This window comes from Sarcophilus harrisii, chromosome 5 (genome assembly GCF_902635505.1).
Source record: "Sarcophilus harrisii chromosome 5, mSarHar1.11, whole genome shotgun sequence".
In the NCBI taxonomy this organism is placed as follows: Eukaryota; Metazoa; Chordata; class Mammalia; order Dasyuromorphia; family Dasyuridae; genus Sarcophilus; species Sarcophilus harrisii.
The window spans coordinates 1552677-1575975 of record NC_045430.1 but is presented as its reverse complement, the minus strand read 5'-3'; the positions used below and the strand labels follow the sequence as shown (position 1 = coordinate 1575975).

At 49.2% G+C, this 23299-nt stretch overlaps 1 protein-coding gene across 1 annotated transcript in view; it reads left to right on the top strand.

The window, feature by feature from the left end:
- The window catches only part of ATXN10 (ataxin 10), a 70727-nt gene extending 47695 nt beyond the window's left edge, over positions 1-23032 (top strand). The window contains exons 10-12 of the mRNA XM_031940746.1: positions 3164-3227; positions 17895-18081; positions 19264-23032. Coding sequence (XP_031796606.1) covers positions 3164-3227; positions 17895-18081; positions 19264-19270 — 258 coding nt within the window. The 3' untranslated portion in view covers positions 19271-23032. The remainder of the gene's footprint in view (positions 1-3163; positions 3228-17894; positions 18082-19263) is intronic.
- The last annotated feature ends 267 nt before the right edge of the window (positions 23033-23299 follow it).

The window sequence follows — 23299 nt, the reverse complement described above, 5'->3', positions numbered from 1 at the left end:
TGTTTTATGAACAGCAAGTGAACAACTTTATATAGTGATTTCCTCCTTCCCTCCCTCTCTCCCTCCCTCCCTCCCTCCCTCCCTTCCTTCCTTCCTTCCTTCCTTCCTTCCTTCCTTCCCTCCCTCCCAATCTCCTGTTCTTCCAAGCTGTCCAGGGAAGTCTGGGAGCCCTACCACCTCTGTTCCAAGGGTGAGTCTCAGGGTCCCAGACAGGACGGCCAGACTCTCCCGGGGGCTTCCCCAGTCTCACCCTAGTTGTCACATCTCCCTCGGGATTGGGCCCTCCCTGGGCTTTGGTGGGCTCTCCAAGCATGTCAACACACTCTTATTTCCTTCAGACCATTGGTTATTTCCATGAGGTTCCCAACCTGGCAAGATCATTGGCTTCCCAGTGTTTCCAAAACTCGGCCTGGACGAGGCGGGCGTAAGGAACTTTTGCCACCTTGGAGCCGTGGCTCTGTAAACGGAGCTGGGGTGGGAGCTCCTCGGACCCTCTGGGTGGGTCTGCTGCAGATTAGAAATGAGACATTCTTAGCTCCTCTTTTCTCTTGGATTCACCTTAAAATGCTAGGCATAAGCTCTGGGCATGGTACGGGGCTGCTTGGTCAGTCCCCTGAAAGAAAGGAGAAGGCAGGTGAGAAGTCACATTGATGGGTGAGCTTCAGCACATAGAGGGTTTTTCTGGTTGTTCTGTGATTCGCCTTGAGGTGCGCAGCATTGAGGGAAGCCTCATACCAGCCACTTGCTCTTGGATGCCCTCCCCACTTAGGGCAGAATGAGCAAATGGTTGGGGATGTGGCGAGAGGAGTTCAGCGGTCACCTCATCAAAAAGGCTACATCCCAAAGCATGACATGTCTCTCAGTGCTGGCCGCCAGGGGGCTGGGAAACCAAGGGCTTCGAGGCCCAGGCTTGGGCAGGAGTCAGCTGCCGTGTGCCAGGATGCAGAGACAATGGACCCCGGCCCCTGCCCCTCGAGGAGTGAGGGTCATCCTGGGAACGAAGGTGCCAGACACAGGGAGGACTGGTGCATTCCCTCGTTAGCAGTACATCTCCTCCATTCTCAGGGTGCCGTGGCAGCTGTGGGCACAGCCCCCGGCTCAGTTTCATCCTCTGCCAAAAGGAATGGCTTAGCGCCTGAGATCCCACCTAGGACTGGAGTGGTGAGATCCCGTGACAGAGATCAGGATCGCGGGAGAAAAGCAGTCATGGGCCGGCACGACGCCATGTTTTCTTCTCAACATTGAGCAATCATTTATAAGACACCCTGGGCACCTTTGGGGGCCCATGATTATCTCCTTTCAACAGTCTTCACTGACCGTCGGTTAGATCGCTGAGATCAAATCCTACCTAGACAGACATCAGCTTCAAGCCCTCACTCTGAGCCATGTATGGGGGTCAGCCCTAGGTGAGACATGAGACTGGAACTTGTGGCTTCAGAAGGGTGGGACAAGCCCCCCCGGTTGCCTCCCGGCTTGCCCTCCCATCGGGCAGAGGAGCGAGCCAGCCGGCGCATTAACTATCCTCTCGGGGGTCCGTGTTCACCCGCTGAAACCCGCCTGCACACTCTCCTCATCAAAGTGTTGACAGAGCTCGACTCCTTCATACGCAGTATAACCCATGACTCACTTGTTAGGGGCTTGTAATCAATTCCCAACTTGTTAGGCAGAGAAACAAACAACTCATTTGTTTTATGAAGTGTGAACAGAAGAAAGCTTGAGCATCTAAGTGTTTTCCCCGCTGGTGGTCCATCCACCCCCCCTGGCTGCCCCAGCCTGCTGGGAGGCGCCCAACGGCAAGAACCTGGAGCTGCTGCGAGGAGGGAGTGCAGAGTACGCCCTCTGCCCAGGTGCCTCGGGCGCACGCTGCTCGGCTGTGCCATGAATCCCATCCCTGGGGCTGCTCCGCTTTGGGGGCAAGTCCCGAGCCCCTTGCCCGGGCTGTCTAAGGAAGCCTGTGGCCCCTTCCTCAGAATCAGTCTTTAAATGCACAAAATAAGACAAAGGAATCCAGTTACATCAAAATGCAGCTTGATGGAGGCAGAGGCCTGATGGCCTTTGGCAACCCTTGTTTGGCCCTGTTGCTCTGCTCGCAAGCCTAGCCCGAGACCTCCAGGCTTGTCCCTCGATCCCTTCTGGATCGTCCCTGTCTGCACGCTCTCCCCACTCCTCTTCTTTTCAGAGGAAGCACTTGATGATGGCTCTCTCACCCACCGTCTGCCAGTCCATGGTTGCTTTCATAGTACAGTTGTTTGCATGCACACTCTCCATGAGAGCATCCCCTCAGGGAAGCCACAGCCCCGTCCCAGTCACCGCTGCCCAGCATCCCTCACTCACTCCCTGCTACCCACCCGCTGAAATCGCAGATTGCAAAGCAGTGACTCAGTTTGCTCACAGAGGATGTCTCACCACTTTACACATACCAGAAATCTAAAATTTCAAGAAGAAAGAGATTTTTTTCCCCTAGAGTTTAACATTTCATTGTTTTATTTGTTTAAAAAAATATTTTCTGTAGAGCTGCAAAGGTTCACCTAGCGCTTGCAGCCTGAGCTGTGTAGACTCAGCCCTGGTTGGGCTGGGAACATGGAGGATAGAGGCAAGAACAAATACCGGGCTTCAAAAAAGTGGTGGTGTTTATTGTTGTTGTTGTTTTTAAAGCCAATTCCTGGCTCTTAATTACATCGATACCTGCACTGTCCGCCCGGTGGGATGGAGAGCCACAAGGAATCATAGAGATCCTCCCTGTAAAGATGGGGAGCGGACTCGATCACACCCGGAAGATGAAGCCAAAGTGGGGACAAGAGCCAGGCCTTTGATTCTAGAATGAGCTGTCTCAAGACTTGGGCAGAACTTTTCAACTATTATCTTCTGCTCCAGATCCTGAGAATTCACCCCTTGCCTCTTGCCCACAGTCTTGGAAACGTATTCATGAAATCTGCCTCCTCTTATCTTCCTCGTGGCCAGTGGGATTTCAGCCTGAAATTGGGAAAGGACTAATTGGCTGCCCTATCATTTTTGAGTTGTGAAAATGGCCCTTACATGGTCCCTGTCACGTGGACTTCCCATTCACAGAAAAGAGTCCAAACTGTTTCCTTCTTGGATTTAAGGTTTCAGTGTTCCAGGAATGATTTCTGACAATCCATTGTCTGTTTGTCTTTTGGGTTAGGTGTACGAACTGGACGGCATTCCCCTCATTCTGGACAACTGCAGCATGGATGACAACAATCCCTGTATCCTTACTGGAGGAGGGGGAGGCCCAGCTGTGGGTGGGCAGGGGGATGTCAGGATCAAGTGTGTGCTGCTCATTTGCGATTTCTGTATGTGGGCCCTTCTCTCCTGCTTAGTTCCTTGTTTGTTAGTCTCTCAGGAAATGTGTGAAAAATGGCCACCCTCCTGCCCTATAGGGTCTTGGATTTAAAATGAATCTAGAGGAAAATCTGGTATAATTTGCTCATTGGGGAAATAGGAGGTAAGTGATTTAGCCAGCTTTTTGCAGATGGAAAGGGGCAGGGTCTGCATCCGAACCCAGCTCCTTAGACCCACAGCCAGTGCTTGCTCCCACATGGTAGGTCCTTTCCTAAAGCATCCAAAGGTCAGGACTTTAACCCATCTTCTGGGAGTGAGACTGAAGTGTCAGACCTCGAACTTCTGGCTGGGCCCAGGCTTTCTTTTTCACTTTTATGATCTCATAAGACCTTCTTCCTAGAGCTGTTTTTTTTTTTTTTTTGTGCCAGTGGAGACTCTGGGGCATCTTTGAAGGGAGAGGTTGCAGAGGAAGACACTGATGGACACCCCTTGGTTAACGTTCCTTCTTCCATGTCTGATAAGTCTTTGAAAGGACGGGGTCCAGATCATGCTCTTACAGATTGGGAATTTTAGGGTTGGCTAGTGGGTGTGGATCTGAATTTGGGGCTCTTTGATGAGTTCTTGGCCCTCCTGCTATTGCCAGTGATGATCCCAAGACCTCAAAGCCCTCGGCAATTAAGTTCACCCCCAAGCGCTCAGCTCTTGGCCCATTTTACCCAGGGGGCTTGGTCAAGGGGGAAGGTCTTATGGCTGCTCATAAGCTGTCCCAGAGAGGTAGTGGCCAGCCAGAAGCAGGAGGCAAAGCCACCCCCTTCCCCAAAGTGGCACAGACCCGTCCAGTGACGGATCACTCACTCACCAGCCTGGCCTCGAGACGCAGGAGTAATGAGAGAGGCATTGTTGCCATGGGCACCTTCCAAACCCACCAACACGGGGTCGATTTCTTATTTGTCAGTTTTATTGTGGCGAGTGGGATCCGGGTTTGTTGTTTTCCAAACAGAAACCAGCTGAATTTTATTTGAAATGTTTGTCCTTTTTCTCTTTCCTTTTTGATCTCCTTTTTGATCAGTGGGCCTTGATGTGGGTTTGCTGTTTTGCTTTGTTTGGTGAATGAGTATGAGAACAAAAACAAGGGTGGTTTTTCCTTTTTTTTTTTTTTTTTTTTTTTTTTTGGTGATGAGAGGCAACATTTATAAGAAGAGAGATTCACTTGATCACAATGCCAGTTAACCCTAATTTGTTGGTTGTGTGAACATTTATCAATCAATTAATCCCCTCTGTGGGCATTGAAGATAAAAGGCCGAAACAAACTCTTCCTGTGTTAGCCTTCACCTTTGGGCCTACGCATGGCAAGAGGGCCTGAGCAGTTGAGGAAGATGGTGTCCAAGCTGCCTCTTAAAGCAAGAGACGGGGACTGTCTCAGAGGCAGAAGCGAGGGAGCTGACAACACATGGGGGATGGTTGTGGGGTGAAAAAACAACAGGAAACTCAGTTTGGGTGTGTCAGAGCTGGGAATGAGAGTAATGTCCACTGAAGCTGGAAAGGTAGCTGGGGCCAGTCTGGGCCAACCAACCGAGCGATGTGGTCAGACCCACATGTAACGAAATCTGCTTTGGTGGTTCCATAGGAAATGGTCTGGAATGGAGAAAGACTGGACGGCGGGTTAGTAGTAGTCAAAGTAAGAGGCAATGGGGCCCCATGTCCTGGTGACTAAGGATGGGGAGAAGGGTGTGGGTGCAAGAGCAAAGTGTTGAGCTGGGGCCATTGACAGAAATCTATAAGTGTGGAAGAGGAAGAGTGTTTGGATGTGAGTCAGGCGTCTTTGGAGTGTCTGAGTGGGATGCAGGGCTGAGCACGGGGTCTGCAGCCTTAGGACCCTCCCTTCCCTCAAAGAAGGGGAATGTTTTCTACAGAGACAACAATAGCTTCGATTGTCTGGGTCTTGGCCTGAGCTCTGGGGCAGCGGAGGAGGCAGTTACATCAGAACACTACAGCCCTGGCCTTTTGGGCAGGAGGGGAAACCGAGGCCTCCACCCGCTCCTTGGGGAGCTGCTGTTCCAATCAACTGCAGCTGGGCTTCCCTGACAGTGGTTCTTGCAGTGGCCGAACATGACTGGGCCATTAACACGGCCAGCAGCCTTGAGGGAGAGGCAGGGGGAAGCCTTTTCTGGCCTCCCAAAGCTTCCTCGGGAGCAGACCCCTGTACCCCCGGGGCCAGCAGCGTCCTAGACGAACAGTCAGAACAAGTGGGGGAGTTGTCTTAAGGGGAAACCAGGCGTGCACTCTTGGCTCTCAGCAACAGCCAAACCAAGACAGATCAGGTACAACTATTTTTAAACAACTCGGGATTATGTAACTGGCCGGGCTTGATGTGGTTTGGAGACACTCTCGGAGGAATTCTCCACAGAGAGAAGCTGTTAACAGCACTGAACAGTCGCCTCCTGTCCTCTTGCCTCAGAAAACCTCTCTCGAGCGCCCCAGTCGCTTTGGTCCGGGAACGATTGTGGGGAAAACCTCGAAGATGGCAGGGTGTCCCGAGCAGAGCGGCCCCCAAACGAGGGCTGCAGACCTGGCCTTGCAAGCCTCAGGTGAGAACGCTAGAGAGTCTAACCTGGGGGCAGAGGAGCTGAATTCAAATGTAGCCTCAGACACCGCGGGGGCATCCCAGAGGACAGTGAGAAATGCAGAGGAAGATGGTGCTTGTCGGTGACGTCATGACTCCTATATGCATGGAGCAGTTCCTAAATGACTGTTCTCAGTGCTGTTCCCCATGCCGGACACGCGGGCATGAGACACTTCTCACCAAGAGCTGGCATTTTCCAGAGAAATACTCATGTCTGCAAAGTAGAGTTAGAAACAAGTAGTTAGGGAGGAAGGGCCCTGACTGTGGGGATATCAGAAAGGCTTCCTGGAGGAGGCGCTGCTGGAGCGCCAGCTTCATGGAAGGGAGGGGCTCTCAGTGATGGGGGCTATTTTAGCTGGGCAGAGAGGCAAGGCAGGGGGTAAGGGGAAGTGAAACTTTAAAAAGTAGGAAAGCCACCCGCACGACTTACTTTTGGATTGAGTGGATGGCATTTTTGGAATGACCAGTCAGCAGCTGGTGATACCGGCCTGCAACACAAGGACAAGCCTGGGCCCGGAGGCCCAGCTCTGCAGCCATCGGCAGGGAGATGATGGCCAGTGAGATTACTGAGAGAAAGAGTGTAGGGGGAGAAGAGGCCCACCTGGGGAATGTGTGGGGCCAGTTTACCGATGATGAGGCAACCAAGGAGGATGTGTTTAGAACATTGATTCATTTGGAAGATATTATCGAAGGGTGACAAGGAAGGAAGGGCCATGTTGCCTCTTTGGTAAGATCAAAAACGAGTGGACATCTTCCCCCGAGAGGTCCTCGACAACCAATGGAGGACATGTGCCCAGCCACATCCCGGCAGTGGGGCCAGCCCATTGGGGGTCGTACCCATCATGAGGTGCTCTGAAATGGAAGTGGCATTAATGATGTAGAACAGACCCAGAACATAGAGAAGAAGCCGATAGAGGACATGTTATCGAGAGTTCAGTTTTCAGCATCCTATCTGAAAGAGAGCAAGGTCCTCAATAAGTGGGGACGAAACAGCCGACATGATAACCTAGAAGGTGATGGAGACCTTGGGAAAACATGAACCACAATCCCACAGTGTGGGGCAGGGGTCCGAGTTATTGTCTCCACCCTGGAGGAGGGGCCCACAATGCCACAATCAGCTCACCATCCTGCAGCTGTCACCCACCACCCATCACCCAGACTGTTCCTGCTTTCTCTTGAGTGAAAACATTCAGGGTCAGGCTTCCCAAGGGACAAAAAACTGTCAAAGGAGAACTTAACTCACAGCAGCTGGGGTGGGCTACCTGTTTTGGGGATTTTTTGTGATTAATGACATCTGACTCCCTGTGACCCCCTCTGAGGTTTTCTTGGCAAAGAGACTGCAGTGATTGGCCATTTCCTTCTCCAGATTGTCTGACAGATAAGGAAACTGAGGCAAGCAGGATGAAGTGACATGCTCTGGGTGGACCAACCAGCTACTCTTTGGAGTCAGAGTATCTGGGCTCAAAACTTATTTTGACAGATTCCCCGTGTGACCTTAGGCCCATTATTTGGCTTGTCTGGACCCCAGTAGCCTCCCTTTGTCAAATGAGGGACTGGCTTGGTTGGCCCTGATGGCCTGTTAGGGCCCTCCTGGATCAGTGACTTGGGGAGGGGGAGGGGGGGGGGGCAGATGGTTCAGCTTAAAGAACCGAGCCCACCCAACTGGGAGACAAATGCAGTCTGTGGGCATGGAAGGCCAACCTGTGGATGAGAGATGAGCTTTGTTCTGCTTGGCCAGGGAGGGCAGGACTAGGAGCCAAGTACTGGAGAAACCCATTAAACTTCCAGCCCATTTGAGTCTAAGAAAAGAAGGGGAGAGTAGGGAAGCTTGTCTTAAAGCAGAAATTAGATGATTCATTTCTGGAAGCAAGGTTGAGACGGCCCTTGGGGATGGGGGAGATAAGGTAGCCCTAGCCTCTGAGGGAGCTTGCCTGCCACTGGTTTGGCTTTGGCCAGGTTGTTTCCTAGGTCCTCAATTGGGCATCTTGTGTCCCTCTCCAGCACCCTGGTAGGTCCTTTCTGGGGCTCAGGTGCAGTGCGTGGCCCTTTGATTCCCAGTTCAGTGTTCTGTCCTCCAAACTGTGACAAAAGTCTCTGTACAGCTGTGTCCGCAGGTCCCCAAGGGCTCAAGGAAATCAAACATCCTCCTTCACTTCTTTTTTTGGAGAAAGGGGAAAACCCAGAACTTGATCCTTTGAATTTCAAACATGCAAAAGGAGAAAAATTTTCTTTGTAAGGAAATCGAGTCACATTTTGAAATCAGAAATTTAAGAATGTGGGCCAAAGGGGTGAATTAAAGAACCCTTGGGGAATTATAGGAGGCATTGATCTTGAACACTGAACTTCCTTTTGGGTCCTAAGCTTGTCCTCTCCCGCTTCCAGCCTCATCTCCATCCCGCTCTGGCCTCCCTTTTCCTCTGCACAATCTGGATCCCATGGCATGCTGGCTTTCCTCCAAAGAATCACCCGGCACTCCCGGGCCCAGCTGAAGAAAGGTCCGTGACCATGCAAGTCTCTGACCTCACCTGGCCTTGCTCCTTGTAGGCTCTTGTCTCATTCTCCCTCCATCAACTTCTCTCCGCAGGTCCCTTCTTTGAGTCCTTCCTTTCAGCCAAGAACCCCACTTTCTGTTTTACTAAGAAAATTAGAGACCATCCTCTCTGAGTGCCTTGTCCTCTCCTGCACATCTGCCTCCAGGACAGGGTGGCCCTTCTTCGGCACAAGGCGTGTTGTGCTTTTCATCTCCCTCCCTGGGTTCTCCAGGAGCTTGGTCCCCTATCATCGGCATCCACTGACTTCCTCCATCCTTAGAAAAGCTTCCCCTAAGCAGCCGTGTCCCTTTTTGCCTGTGCCCTTCTCCCAATGTAGCTTGTGAAAAACTAGATTCTTTCATTAGGCGTCTCACCTCCTCAGGAAGCCTTGTGCCCCTGGCGTTTCCAGGGGCTGTCCCACTGCCCTCTGAACTCCTTCATTGGTGACTTACCTCAAGCTCAAATGTCCCCATGTCTTTCCTGGATGACAATGATGAAGCCCTGCCCTGGAAAGTCTTTACTTTCTTGCCCAGGACCTCTTTCTCTTTACTTTCTTGATTCTGTTTTAACAGATCTCGGAAGGAGCTTTCTCATGTCTTGGATCCATGCCCCAGCAGGATAGCAGCGGTCTCTGCTGCAGTTTGGGGGTTAGCTGCCTCAGTATCCCCGAGTTCCAGTTGCTTCCAGCCATCACCACTCATCCTGTCTTGCTCTGATCTTTCCCCTCTCCAGTGATTCTTGTCCGTCTTCCCCCGATTCTCCCTGGAGAATCCCCCGCCTCTTGGGAGGCTTGTGGGAAAGGGGCGAGGTCTCTCCGGGGCTGTCAGTTATAGCTCCTCTTCCAACCCCGCCACAATTCATGGAAAAATTGTACAGCAGTGTTAGGGCTTCCATTTGCAGCCTCACTCAGAACTTGGAGCCACTCACCTACTGGGCCCCTGATGGTCATCAGTAGCTTGTTCATCATTTGGAATGGCTTTGAAAGGAAAAGCCAAGAGGCCCCTCTTTTAGCCTGTCACAGAAGTCACCCCACTTCTGTTGATTTGTAGCTTCAGCTTTGGATCCTGTGAGTGGCAAGGAGGGCCACTGGCTTTTGGGGGCCAGTTGTGCTGAGGTTTAGGGAACCTACTAAACAGGGAGTAGACCAATTCAGTCATCAGTGTTGGCCCTGAAAAATAAACACATCCGCTCCATCCAGTCTGCTGAGAAGCAGCAGCCAATCTCCAACCCCACAGAACGATTTTCAAATGAGCCAACTTGGCCTTCGATGAGCATTGCCACGAACTTCCTGTGTGCTTCCTTCCAGGGCACTTCAAGGCCCCAGCTCCAATTTCTGAATTCCTATATGGTTTGGACTCAGTTGCCTGAAAGATTACATCTCGGCCCTCTCCTGCCCCCATCTTGGCGCTCCTGCCCAACCACCGCGCGCGGGCTCGTAACACTATGATTTGAGACCTCAGGAGATGCAGTCATAGGGTTGTCTACAGGAGCCTGGAGGTGGGGGCCAGCTTCTCCACACCTGGGTGGCCTTGGACAGATCCCTCCTCTCTCTGGTGGGTCCTCATTTAACTCGTCAGTATAAGGAGTTGGACTAGATCTCCAAGGCCCTTTCCATTCCAGATCCAAGAGGTTTCTGGCCTCCAGATTATCTTCCCCTAAAAGGCAAATTGACGTTGGAGAGCGTTCACATTTGCCTGTGGATTCTGCTTCCTGGTTAACCTTCTAACTGACGTCCTGGCTGTGCCAGCCCCATCTGGATGGACGGTTCATCCATTTATTCTCTCAGTGCTCATTAACAACCCACTGCTACATTAAGGTCTGCAATAGTTTCTGGGAGAGATATGGCAGGATTTCCTACCCTCACAGAGCTCACAGTCTAGTCAGAAGTAACCAGGATAGCAGGAATATCCAAGATATTACAAGATCAGCTCATTACTGAAGTCCATAGGGGTGAGTGGTCCTTGCCAGTGGCAGGGATTAGAGAGGATTTCCTAAAGGAGGTGCCATGTGAATTGGGCTGAAAGGGAGTGAAAAGGCAGCTAGGTCCCCTGAGACATTGATTTAAAGTAGCCTGGGGTCCTGATAGATAAATGATGATCAAAACATCTGAATTGACACTTTCCAGAGGAAGAAAATCAAACTATCAGCAGCCCCATGAAAATACTTCATATGAATATTAGAGAAATGCCTGCCCTTTGAAAAATGTTATTTTTATCTTTAAAGCTTTTTGTTTTCAAAACGTGCACAGATAATTTTTCAACATTGACCCTTGCATAGTATGTTTCAGATTTTTCCCTCCTTCCCCCCTCCCTCTCCCCTAGATGGCAAGTAATTCAATATGTATTATACATGTTAAAATACATATTAAATCCTATATGTGTAAAGATGTTTATATAGTTCTCTTGCTGCACAGAATAAGTTGGCTCAAAAAGGAAAGTAAATGAGAAAGAAAACAAAGTGCAAGCGAACAACAACAAAAAGAGTGAGAATGTTATGTTGTGATCCACATTCAGTTCCCATAGTCCTCTCTCCGAGTGCAGAAGGCTCTCTTCATCACAAGATCATTGGAACTGATCTGAATCATCTCATTGTTGGAAAGAGTCATATTCATCAGAATCGATCATCCTATAAAATTGATGTTTCCATGTACAATGGTCTCTTGGTTCTGATACACTTCTAAGCAACTCTTTGAGTTCAACCTTGTCCCCTTCAGATTGGCAAAAATGACCCCAAAAGACGGTATTGAATGGCCTTCAGGAAAGCAGAAACATCACTGCACTATTGGTGGAGCCCATTTGGAATTTGAGATGATATCTACTACTAAACTGTGCATCCCCTTTGACCCAGTGATACTACTATCCCAGAGAGGTCACCAAGGGGGAAAGGACCCAAACATGTAAAAATATCTATAGCAGCTCTTTTTGTGGAAGCAACAAACTGGAATCTATTAGAGAACAGCTGAAGAAATACGTGGGATACGAATGTCATGAACACTTGTATCATAAGAAACGATGAAATGAATTAAGAGGAAACTGGGAAGACTTGGCTGAACTGATGCAGAGTGAGATAGTGAGGGGAGCAGAACCAGAGGAACCCTTTATCCAGATGGTGCTGGCACGGCCAGTGTGTTCTTTGAGAGACTTACGAGCTCTGATCAACCATTAAGGTATAGCAGAGGACTGAAGAGAAAACCTGCTTCCTGACCCTGGCAGAGAAGCGAGGGATGCACACTTTGGGGCGTTTGTTTTCCTTGGCTGAGCATATCCAGTTCAAAGGGATGGCTTTTCTTCTTTCTGCTTTGGGAGGGAAGAACTAGGGAGGGGAGACAATCATCACTGTGCAAATAAGTTAAAAAAGAAAATTAGAAAAGAAAATCTTTGAAATGTTTTTAAAATGTATAGCAGAACAGAATGAAGGTCACTAAGACATACAGATGAATAGAATAGCTGTGGAGAGAGGTTGAATGTACTACTTGCCTACAGAGAAGAGCATTTGGTCCATGCTACTGCTTAAGAAAACAACAGACTTATAATACACATGCACACGCTCTAACGCACAGAGCAGTAGTCCCTCTCTGCAAAGTTTTCTAGAACAAAGACAAACCTGAGCTCAGACAGTCACACTATGAGGTAAAAGATGCAAGCTCCCTGAGATGGAGGATGTCTTCGACAGCAAGGGCAGCATCAAGCTGGGCCTTGAGTGAAGAGGAGAAGGACTTTCCCAGATCTCCATTCATGTCCCTTAATTGTCTCTAGAGCCCTTCCTTCATCATGATTACATGAAGCCATTGTTGCAATTAATAACACCCTCCAAGAAGTGCTCTGTCCAAGGGCAGTGTTAGAAGCAGGACTTGAACGGAGGTCTTGTGATGCTAAGAGCAATGTCACCTGTCCATGGCTCCTTTCCTGCTGTTTTAAGAGACGTTCAGAAGCAAGCCTTGAGTACAAATCAGCCATGGGAACTTTGAGCCCAGAACTCCAGCCAGACCATGACCTATTGGATGAATGAGAAGAGTTTGGAATAGGAGAAGTCACCTCTTCAGATTGGAGGCAAAATTGTTTCCTGATTCCCCAAGTTCTGCCTAGTCATTTAAATTAGAAGCAACATTTGTTTTTAGCCTTGAAACCTTTGTGCCATGTTGAGGGTGACACACCAAGGGATGCTATTAGGTGTCAGTAAAATGGTTCCAGCATGTGGAACTGGACAGAAAGGATCCTTTGGAATCCTTCAAGATTCCTGCAAGCTGGCCACAGGATCTAGAGTGGGAAGTATGTCAGGTGACTGCCTCTTGGCTGGGAGCTAAAAACATCAGACCTTCCCTCTTAGGTCAGGTGACAGGCTGCTGTTTAACGATGCTTAAGGAGGGATCAGGGCCATGTTGAGAGAAGATGCCAGTCAAAATGGAGGCTTCCTCTCATCTTCCACCATTGGAATAACAGGGAAAAAGTCATCACCACAGGCTTCTCTTACACCGAGAGATTTCCTAGAGAGACTTTCCAAAGTTAAGGTTCGAGAGAATGTGTTCAGAAAAGCACATTGGGAATGCCAAGGAGGTCTGCATCCAAGAGAGAGTCAACATCAGAGACTGCTACTTGGATTAGTATTGCCAGTGGGATCATCCATCGGGTAAACCAGAAACTCCCTGGTCTTGGAGCCCAAAGACCTGGCTCTGACGCCCAGCTTCTGTACTTATTGCCTACTTGTGCTCGGTGGGCTTCCCTGTGAGCCAAAGAGAAACTTGTCCAGCTTGCGTTTGCAACTTCATTTGGGACAAATCTGTACTAATTTGGAAATATTTCTCTTTATTGATCATCTGTGTCAAATTCCCTAAGACTCACCAATTTCCCACTGAATTAGTCTCGATACTGGAAAGGAGATTTAAAATGCTAGAAGGAGAGGGGGCCCTGGAGATCCACGGAAGCTGACTTCCAGATTTTAGAAATTAGAAAAGGCTTCTCTGGCAATTATAATAGTAACAAGAGCCAGTAGAGAGAGAGAGACTTTTAAGGCTGACAAAATACTTTACAAAAATGATTCATTTGATCCTCACAACAACCTTGGGAATTAAGTGTTATTATTATCCTTTTTTTACTGATGAGGAAACTGGGTCTTAGATGCAGTGATTTCAACTAAGTAATTGAGGTGGGATTCAGGCTCCTGGTTTCCCTGGCCCCAGCACTCTCATGGACTGGACTCTTTTGAGCTAAGTCTCAGTGGGTTTTGCTTCTGACAGCCCATCTAGGAACATGGAAGCTCTCAGTGCTTCTTGGAGCCTTGTTGATTTGTAGATGGCTGCTTGGGGGTCTCCCCCCCTTGTAGTGTTTTGCTTGTTTATCACTTCGAGTCACAAATTAGCTCCCAATCAGCCGCTGCCTAATTCTGTCAGAGGCCACAGCCCTTGAAGAAATGCCTCCAGCATCTTGCCCAGCAGAAAGAAGGAGGATAGTCGGCTCTACTGCTCCCTCCCTCCCTGTGAACACACAGATGCAGAGGGAAATTGGACTCCACATAATCCATCAGTTTGAAGGAGGGAGAGGGAACCACGGGGCTTGATCAGGGGATGGGTAGTTCATGAATATAGATGGGGCTCCAAGGAGATCCCGAGCATGCAATTGAGGGCTGCTCTTCAAAATGAGAAGCAATTACTTTTCATTATGTTCACATTTTCGTCGACCTCCAGAGGGAAGTCCAGAGAAGAGAATGTGGTCGGAGTTAAAGGCAGAAAGAGAACCTCCTCACAGAGGGCCTTTGGGAAGCAGCTCTCCCCTGGCCAGGCAAATGCTGATGGTCCGTGGAGAAGAATTTGGGAGCTTTCCTAAGTGCTTTGTCCGAAACAGGTGCCCAGCCCACGGCATTCCCCTCCGGAAGGACTGGGTGACTTCTTGCTTCCATGTTTCCTTCAGAGGGCATGAGGTGGACAGGCAGAGGAGGTGATGGGACTCACTAGGTAGCATGACCACCTTGTCCAGCCCCATCTTCCTGTGAATCCTGTAACAAAAGCGGATGGGGCAGAATCTACCAGTGAGGTCACAGCTTGTGGGGCTCCTCCAATCCAGCGTTATTAATCATCCTTCAGAGAACATTTTTGATCCCAGATGTGTCGATGAAACCCACCAGTGCTGCTTTGGGGAGCGTTCTGGCCCTCAGATGAAGAGGCAAAGAAACCAGGCACAAGATAATACTCTCCTGGCTTTGTTGTCAGCTTTCCCCACGGTGCCACTCTGGCTACCGACTCCTCTTCTTGAGAGGGAGAGGCTGGACTTGATGCCTGGGACCCTCGAGGAGCTCCCTGAAGCCGGTGTAATTTCGTGAGAGGGGGCTTTGGGCATTTGCGATAGCCAGGATCATTCTCCCAGCCCAGTGGCGGCTCGGAGCCTCTCCATTGTGCATGTTTGCTGCTTCCGGGAGGGCCCTTGTTACCCAGCTGGCGATCATCTCCCTCCACCCTGGTGCTGTCTCTGGATCCCTTTGGAAGAGTCTTAGTTCTCATAAGGCTGGGGTCCCGAAGACTCAGATCTACAGGGAAGAAGAGCAAGCTGAGAGCAGGCCATGGGCAATGTCTTGGCTCAGGCCACTAGACTACAGGCTCGCCGGACTCTGCTTTCTCTGCTCCATGCCTGGGGAGCACTTCAGAGCCCACCCAACAGCACGAGGGGTGCCACTAAGGGAATGGCATCAGGAGAGACCTTGCTTTGAGTTCCACTCAAGGCAAGTCATTGATCTGGGTCAGATTCCTCATCGGTGAAGTGGGGCTCGTGGGTAAGGGGGGTCAGGACCTGTAATGCCCTCCTTGCAGGGTCAGAGAGATCCCAGGAAATGCAGGGAGGGGCTTTATAAGCTCTAAAGTGAGAACACTGATTGTTGCTATTTTAAAATTCAGCCCTGAAGATGGGTTGTTACTTTCCAGGAGGGCTTAGGAGTCCCAGCTCATTTGCACAAACGCCAGTCACCCCCATGACCCCTTTGACCCTCCAGCTCCCCGAGGTGGGGGCCTCGCTACCCGGCATCTTGGCTGCCCACCTTCCCTCCCCCACCGGGCCCAGCAGCTCCTCCCCACCGGCTGTTGTCGCCATGGCAACCTCAGAAGCTCCCAGGAGCAGACAAGGGGCCCTTCTGGTGTGGGTGGGATCAGAGCCTAGAGAAGATGTTTCATTTTCTCCCACTTTCCTTCCTTTCTCTCTGCCTCTTTATTTGAATATTAGCTGGGACTTGCTTTAATCTCCGGTGACCCGTGGGTCTGGCCGGGCCTGCGCGTGGCTCTGCAAGGGTTCTCGGTGACCGGGGCTGCACATGGGGCCTCGAGAGAGGCCGCCTGGAGCAGCCCCAGCTGCCATTTTCTTTTCCCCTCTGGGTCTGAAATTTCTTAGGAGGAATTGTCTGCTCTGGAGCCTCAGGATCTGAGGGTCTGGCTGCCGAGGTGGCCACCCTGGGGGGGGGGTACAGAGCATCTCACTGGCCTGGAGCCCTCTGAAGGTGGGCAAACATGGCAAAAGCCTTCCTCTTCTGCCTCAGTCTGACCATCTGTAAAGTGGGGGCACTAGCACCACCATTCCAGCATCTGGGAAAGCTACTTGGTCAGTAGTAGCTAATACTGCTCTAGGGCCTTTACCTCCTTGTTATCTCAGGTGATCTCCACGGAGAAGGTGCTCTTGTATTTCTCATTTTATGCATGAGGAAACTAAGACTAGAAAAGATGAGATGATTTGTCCAGGTTCACACCTCAGTGCCCCCCACCTCAAGAGCTAGCAATTATTAAGCACCTACTATGTGCTGAGGGAACAAGGCAAAAACAGTCACTCATGCTGTTAAGGAATTTGCATTCTATCATAGGAGGAGGCAATGTTGCCTGCTGGCTAAAGCAGTGAACTTGAGATGCTCTCTGCTGGGCAAATCCCAGCTAGACTGAGCCTCAGTTTTTTCATCTGTAAAATGGGGATAATCAAGCACCTACTTGACAGGGCCTTCTGGACTGTCCCCCTTCTTGGAAAGTCAGGTCTCCTGGGCTTCCTTTAAGTCCCCTTTTTCCAAGATGCCTTCCCCGGTCTCCTTTAATCTAGCGCCTTCTGTTTTCCACCGCTCTCCATTGTGTGCATATCTTCACTGTACAGAGCTATGCAGGTAGTCTCCCTCATTAGACTGTGGGCCCTATGAGGGCAGGCACTGGCTTTTGTCTTTATCTCTACCCCCAGCCTTAGTACCTGGCACATAGCTGGTGTTTAATAGGTGCTTATTGACTGACCCCTATGCATGTATGTAGCTCCCTTGCAAAGCTTTAAGCATTTGCTCTTATTGGCATCGGGGGGTACAACATGGTGATGAAGTAATGGGGGGCTAGGGGGAGGAGAAGAATGCTCTGGGAACCATAAAATGCTCTACAGATGCCAGCTAGGAAAACACTGAAACTCCCCATGGGGAGAAAAGGCCCTTTGGAATGATCACAAGATCATTTCAGAGAGGAAACTGAGGCACTTGGATGGAAAATGGCCGATCTGCAATTGGAATCCAGGCTCCAATCCAAATTCAAAGGTGCTTCATCAAATATCACATCTCCCTTGGACCAAATCTACAGGTTTAAGATGTCTTGTTTAGGGAAAGGGGAAGAGAGGGGAAGAGATATGTACATAGCACCTACTATGTGCCAAGCACTGTATCAAGCCCTTACAAATATCTCCTCTGATCCTCACAGCAATTCCCACTCTACAGATGAGGAAACTGAGGCAGTCAGAGTTCAGTGACTTGCCCTGGGTCACACAGCTATGACATATCAGACTGGATTTGAACTTTAGTATTCCAGACTCCAGGCCCAGGGCTTTATCCATTGTCATACTTAGCTAGGAAAATAAAGTTTCTGATTAAAACACACACACACACACACCCCTCTCTCTAGGTCCACATTAAAAAAAAAAAAAAACCAACAAAAGTGTAGAAATAAGTAGTTTAATGAATATTTACTGTAAGCAATGATCAGTAAATAGTCTCTGCCTCTAGCAGCTTTTGACTTGACTGGGGGAGAAGGGGAATAGGGAAGTGAAAGAGGCAAAGGGAGAGATCATAATGTCAGAGGCAAGTAGCCTAGAGGAGGGGGAGAGGAGGTGAAGGTGAAATAAAGCTGGGCCTGTGAGTCAGAGCTGAAAGAATAAATCAGCATTAATTAGGCAGTTATATGCCAAACTACCAAGTGCTGGCGTGTGTGTGTGTGTGTGTGTGTGTGTGTGTAGACAGAAGGAGAGATGGGGAGGGATTCTAAGTGGGGGATGCATGTGGGATATTCAGTAACTAGATAATGGTTAGTTCATAGAGTCTTTGATTTCTATCTAGCAAGAATCCAGTTGATTGTAAATCCCCACCAGACTGGGTGCCTCCTGAATATCCTTTCCTGTGCATTCGTGTCTTCCTGTGGACATGTGTTCATGGCCAATTCCTTAACTCTGGTCCAGTTCTGAATCAGTGGGCAGTGTACGCCATACGGAACCTGACCGAGCACAATAAAAGAAACCAAGAGCTGATAGCAAAGATGGAAGACCATGGACTGGCAGATACAACCATGCTTAAGAAAATGGGTCTTGAAATTGAAAAACTAGATGGGAAGCTTACTTTGAGATCCACAAGAAAAGGTCCTAGTTGGTAAGTAAGCCAAAGTAAAATCTTCTGGCATCTGCACTAGTGAGAAGCTTGAATTCTCTTAAGATGATAAAATGCTGAGTTCCCCCAGACCAGACCTTATCAGGGCTCAGAGGAAGAAGGGAAGCCAGAAAAAGAAAGCCTGACAAACCAAAATGGAAGCAACTCTGAATTGCATCTTTTAAAGATGTCCATTTTAATTAAGTTGAGTTAATGTTAATTAAGATTCACCAGAACAAATGTCTTTGCTCATTGCTGAAAAGCTAGCGTTTGATATGAAGTGGATGTGCTGTTCCCATCCAAAACTGCTCAGATTAGTGACCTAAAAGCTAGGTGACCAAGCACAGGGGGGAGCTGGCTTTGAGGCCTGACTGAAGGCCCGGGGGATGATCTTAGAGTAAGGCTGCCTGTGGAGTCTTAATGAGAAGACAGAGCATTAATTGAGTGATAGTTGCCATCTCTTCTGTGAGAGGGAGAATCATCCATACTACCTTGCGAGGAAAAGGTTGACCATCAAAAGGGATGATTAGTTTTACAGCCTGGATTTTGTTAAGCTCTGTCTTCACTTGCAAGGGGGGGAAAACCTCCCATTTTATAGAAATCTGTTTCACTTTTCCCCAACAACGTTTTATTGGTGTTTGAGTATGTGAGTTTACATCTTCTCTAGTAGCTGCCCCACCTCCATGGGACTCTCTCCCTTAGACCAAAGAACCATTATAATGAAGTCCAACACCCTGACATGCTGACTTCCCTGCTCACCTGGAGTCTGCTCTCTCTCTGCTGAGAGGTAGGAGCATGCTTCAAACTGAGTCTGAAGACCTCACAATTACGAGTGTAGCAATCTGATCCTTGGGAGGGCTTTTCTTACATTGATTATTGTAGAGTTTTCGCTTTACACCTCAGTGTTCATGCAGATCATCCCAAGTTTCCCAGAATTCTTTTATTTATATCACTTAGTTCAATCATTCCCTAATCAAGGGGCGCTCCGTTTGGCTGCCACAAAGACTTGCTGTGAATATTCAGGGTACACGTTCCTCAAAACTACCCTGGGAGTTAGGGTGTATAATTAAGATCAATGGGAATGAAGCTCTAGTTTTTGGTTTTGTATTAGTTCAGAAGGTTCAGTTTTGGAAAAGGGCCCAAGCCATTGATGCTAACAGGATTTCTTTTCTCCCCATCATTTAGTGAATAATATCGCCATCTGACTCACGGCTCATGGCTCCCTGGGATTTACCATCCTTGCAGGCTGTGAAATTGCAAGGGTCTGAAAACTATCTGACAGTGCAAAGCTAAAAATGCCTTAAGTTTGGGAAAGCCGAATGAGACGCCCCCAGCCCCGATGGGCACCTTGGACATTTAGCGGTTTGTGCCGTAGAATTGCCATAGACGTACTGGATGTTGCGATAATAAAGTTTTCTGTTTGGGGTGGCACGGGCCTCCTGTGCTCTGAGATCTGGACGTTTGTTCCCTCCTCCCGCTTCCACTGCTGAGGGTTCCGAGCTCCCCCTCCTGCCTCTCCAAAAGCGGGACAAAACTCACTTCCAGGGAGACGCAGAATGGAAGCACCCCGCCCTATTGTCCTTGCTGGCAGTGAATGATGAGGCCCAGGGATTCAAGGGGCCGGATTTATGCTGCTGACCCCGAGTGGGGTTCAGAGACATGGGGCCCCTGGAGTCCATTACCCTGGAAAGTTTCGCGCCCGCTCTAACGTAACTACCTCTCATCTGTTCTGCTCTACTGAGCTGGCTCAGAAGACCACTACGCGTTGTCTTTTGAAACTCCAAAAACCAAGATGGCAAAGACAGGCACTGGTGGCTTCCAGGCGAGTCTGGCGGAGAAGGGAGCGGCGACGGGTAAGGACAGAGGTCTGTCCTCGGGGATTCAAACAGAGCCTCCCATCCCATCTCCAGCGACAGTAATAATGCGCATCCAATCTGGACGTGCCCCTAGGGACCACTTAGCTCCTTTTTTATGGATAAGCCCAAAGGAGGGGACTGGCGTAGTCCCCCCCCACCCCCCACCCCGGCAGCCAGTGATAGAACCGAGACTCAAGCTCAGGTCTTCCGCTTTTAGGTCCAAAGGAGCTTGGCCCTCTGCGTTCTAGCGCGGGATTTGCCAGGGGAGTTCCCTCGCCCCTCGGGCCGTTTCCTTGTCTGCTAGAGGGAAATCGCAGCGGTCCTGGGCCGCACGCCCGTGCTCTCCCTCGGGCCGGGCCTGCTAGCGGCCAGAGAAGCCCGTTCCCAGTGAGAGCACGAGACGAGGAGGCAGCGCCTGCTCCCGCGCCCGCTTTCCCACGCCAGTCGCTGATCCTGAAACAAGCCAGCCGCCCAAGCCTGACCGAGGGTAGGACACCCCTGGCCGGGCCGTTCCGAAGCAGAATAGCCCCCGCCTCCTCGCAGCCATGTCTAAATTGCTTTTTCACAAACCCGGAGACTTGGAAGAATCCAGTGAAAGCTTTCCAAGGCGCTAAGTGATGGCCCCCGGGTATTAACGCTTAGGAAGCACTTTCAAGTCGGCGGGGGTCCTCCAAAGGCTGAGAGGAGCGTTTTCATCACCTCCCGGACATTCTTTCAGGATAGAAACCGAGGCAAATAAAAACGCAAAGAATTCCCTTCTGTTCTGAAGGCACTGAGAGTTAAACTCCTACCCACAAAACAAATCGAGATGGAAGCCTGGCCTGAGGAAAAAACAGTAGGGGGGACAGAGGGGTCTCTTTTTCTCCTTTTTTAACGAGGTTGCAATAGACACTTTTTTTTTTCGCCTCAATGGTTGTCTGGCCACCAATAGAATCACGCGAACACGGACTTAGACACCACATAATGGGCGGCACAAATAGCTAAAAGGGAATCTTCTGGGAATGGACGAGGGGGGTAATAGTTATGTGTTTTCTAAATAGGAAATGGGGGGCTTTCAGAGTGAAAACATGCTGATGACTCTATTGTGAGCGGCTTTTGATTCCCTGGGATAGATTAATTCTTCGGAGACAACAGCTGCCCTGGCTCCCCCGGTGCCGCGGGAGCCCCGAAAGCCTTGTCTTACACCCCGGGAGGGATTAATACGCCAACAACAAAATGAGGAGGAGGCGAGGGAGCGGCAGCCTGGGAGAGTTTGGGAAGGGTCAGGATGGCCTCAGCAAGTCTTGTGACCGCCTTATTGCTTTCAAGAGCTCACGGACAAACAAGCCCCGTTTTGGAGCCTCCCTTTATTTTAAAAGCAACAGGGAAGATGGATTGTCTTCCTGGTAATGAAATCTCCCCCGTTTCTCTCCTGCTGTGTCGCAGTGGATCGTCTTTCTCCCCATGCTCTCTAGTAACTTTGGGGCCGATTCTTTCCTTTGCCTCAGGCCCATCCCATCATCTCATCCCTAAAAGCCTGTGAGCTCTCCAAGAGGCAAGAACTGGGACCTCTTCTCTCTCTGCGCCCCCGACTTTACTCCGCCCTAGCATACAGTAGGAACATAACTACTGCATCCCTTTTGAATGAAGGAATTTCCAGGGAGATTTAGCTTCTTTCAATCCTTTAAGGAGAGGGGTCACCAGCATAAGTCTCCTGAATGAATAGATGAATGAATGAAAAGCATTTGTTAAGCACTTAACCATGTGCAAAAAAAGAGGGGGGGGGCTACAGAACAGCAACCTCTGAGTGTTGGGCACAGGGAACAGCTGACGTCCCAGTGATTGAATACCCTGGTCTGGGGAAGTCTTCTATGCGATTCAGCAGACAGTACCCTTTGCTAGTTGGTTAGATGGGTGTGAAGAAGATCACAAAAGGTAACAGACCCTGTAATAACTCTGGCTTCCTTTGTGCTTAAAAGCAACTTCCTGGGTTGCAGCTTAGGTAGTAGCTCCCATTAACTTCTGAGGGGGAAGTGGTCTCTTTCCACAGGGGTAGTTGGCTGAGACTAGCACCTGCCTCTTGGAACTAACAGTCAAGGGTGGGAGGGGAGAGTGGAGATGTAGCACGTACTCAGGCAAGGGATGATTGCTTTGGAAAACTCCATCTGCCGTGGAGTCCTTCCTTCTGTAAGGACAGACCTAGGCAGATCCATGCCCAGTCTGTTTTCAGAAACACAGCATCCGATCAGACGATAGGGAAATGGAATAGATTATGAGCCACCCCACCCTTCTTTTCGGGTACTGAAAAAAAATATCAACCCCGAAATGAGGGCTTGAGATAGAAAGAGAACAACCATCGGTATACTTTCTACAGTTGAGATGGTGATGTTCCATTTACCCCATTGTTTGCCATCCCTAGAAAATAAAGCTCATGAAAATAGCCTGCCCTCAGGTGTAGGATAGTGGGGTGAAGGTAAAAATTTGACAAATGGATTTAGATTGAGTAGGGGCACTAGCTTTGGAATCCAAGTTCAATGCTTGCCCTGTATAGGGTCTCTGGGTGCTGTCCGAGGTCCTGATCATCCTATAGGCACAGAAAATCACACATCCTAGCATTTAGCATTGGATGAGATGTTAGCTGTATCAGCCTTCTTATTTTACATATAACTAAGACCCAGAGAAGTTACACTGTTTTATTTAAAGAAGAGAAGCTATTTCTGTGCCTTCTCCGTGATTGGTAGAACTGTACAGCTAAGCAACACAAAGTAACATACTATGCCTGATGGCTCATGCCCTAGACTCCAACTGCCATCTGCCACATCTCTGTCAAGAGAGAAATATGTTTTCTCTTGAATCAAGAGTAGTCTTTGTATTGATTTGAGTTCTTTTGGTCTGAGATGATCTTTTAGTGGTTAATAGTGTTTCCAGTTTCATCCCTGGGGTCATTGTGTCTGTACATTTGATTGTTGCTTCATGAAAGCCTTCCGGAGTTCCTCAGAATTCTTCTTGTTTGTCTTTTCTTACAAGGCTTACATTAATATCCACAGTTTGTTTAACCATTTGCCAAAACCCACTTTGTTCTCAAGTTTTTGCTATTGAAATACATTCCCCATTTAATATGACTGATTTAAGGTGTTTTTTTTTTAATGCTTTGTCCAGCTGGGAAATGATTCTTTATTTGTAAATCAAACCTGTATTAGAGACATTTGATGCAGGAGTCCTTTACCAAAACAATAGTTTTTCTTCTCTTCTCAGCCTTGAAATTATTTTGGGGTCCTTGCTGTGGCCTTTGTCTTTTTATATGTCAACTGGATAACTGGATAAAGTGATATGGCATGCTTATCAAATTTGCAGAAGACAAAAAGTTGGGAAGGAAGGAAAACTGA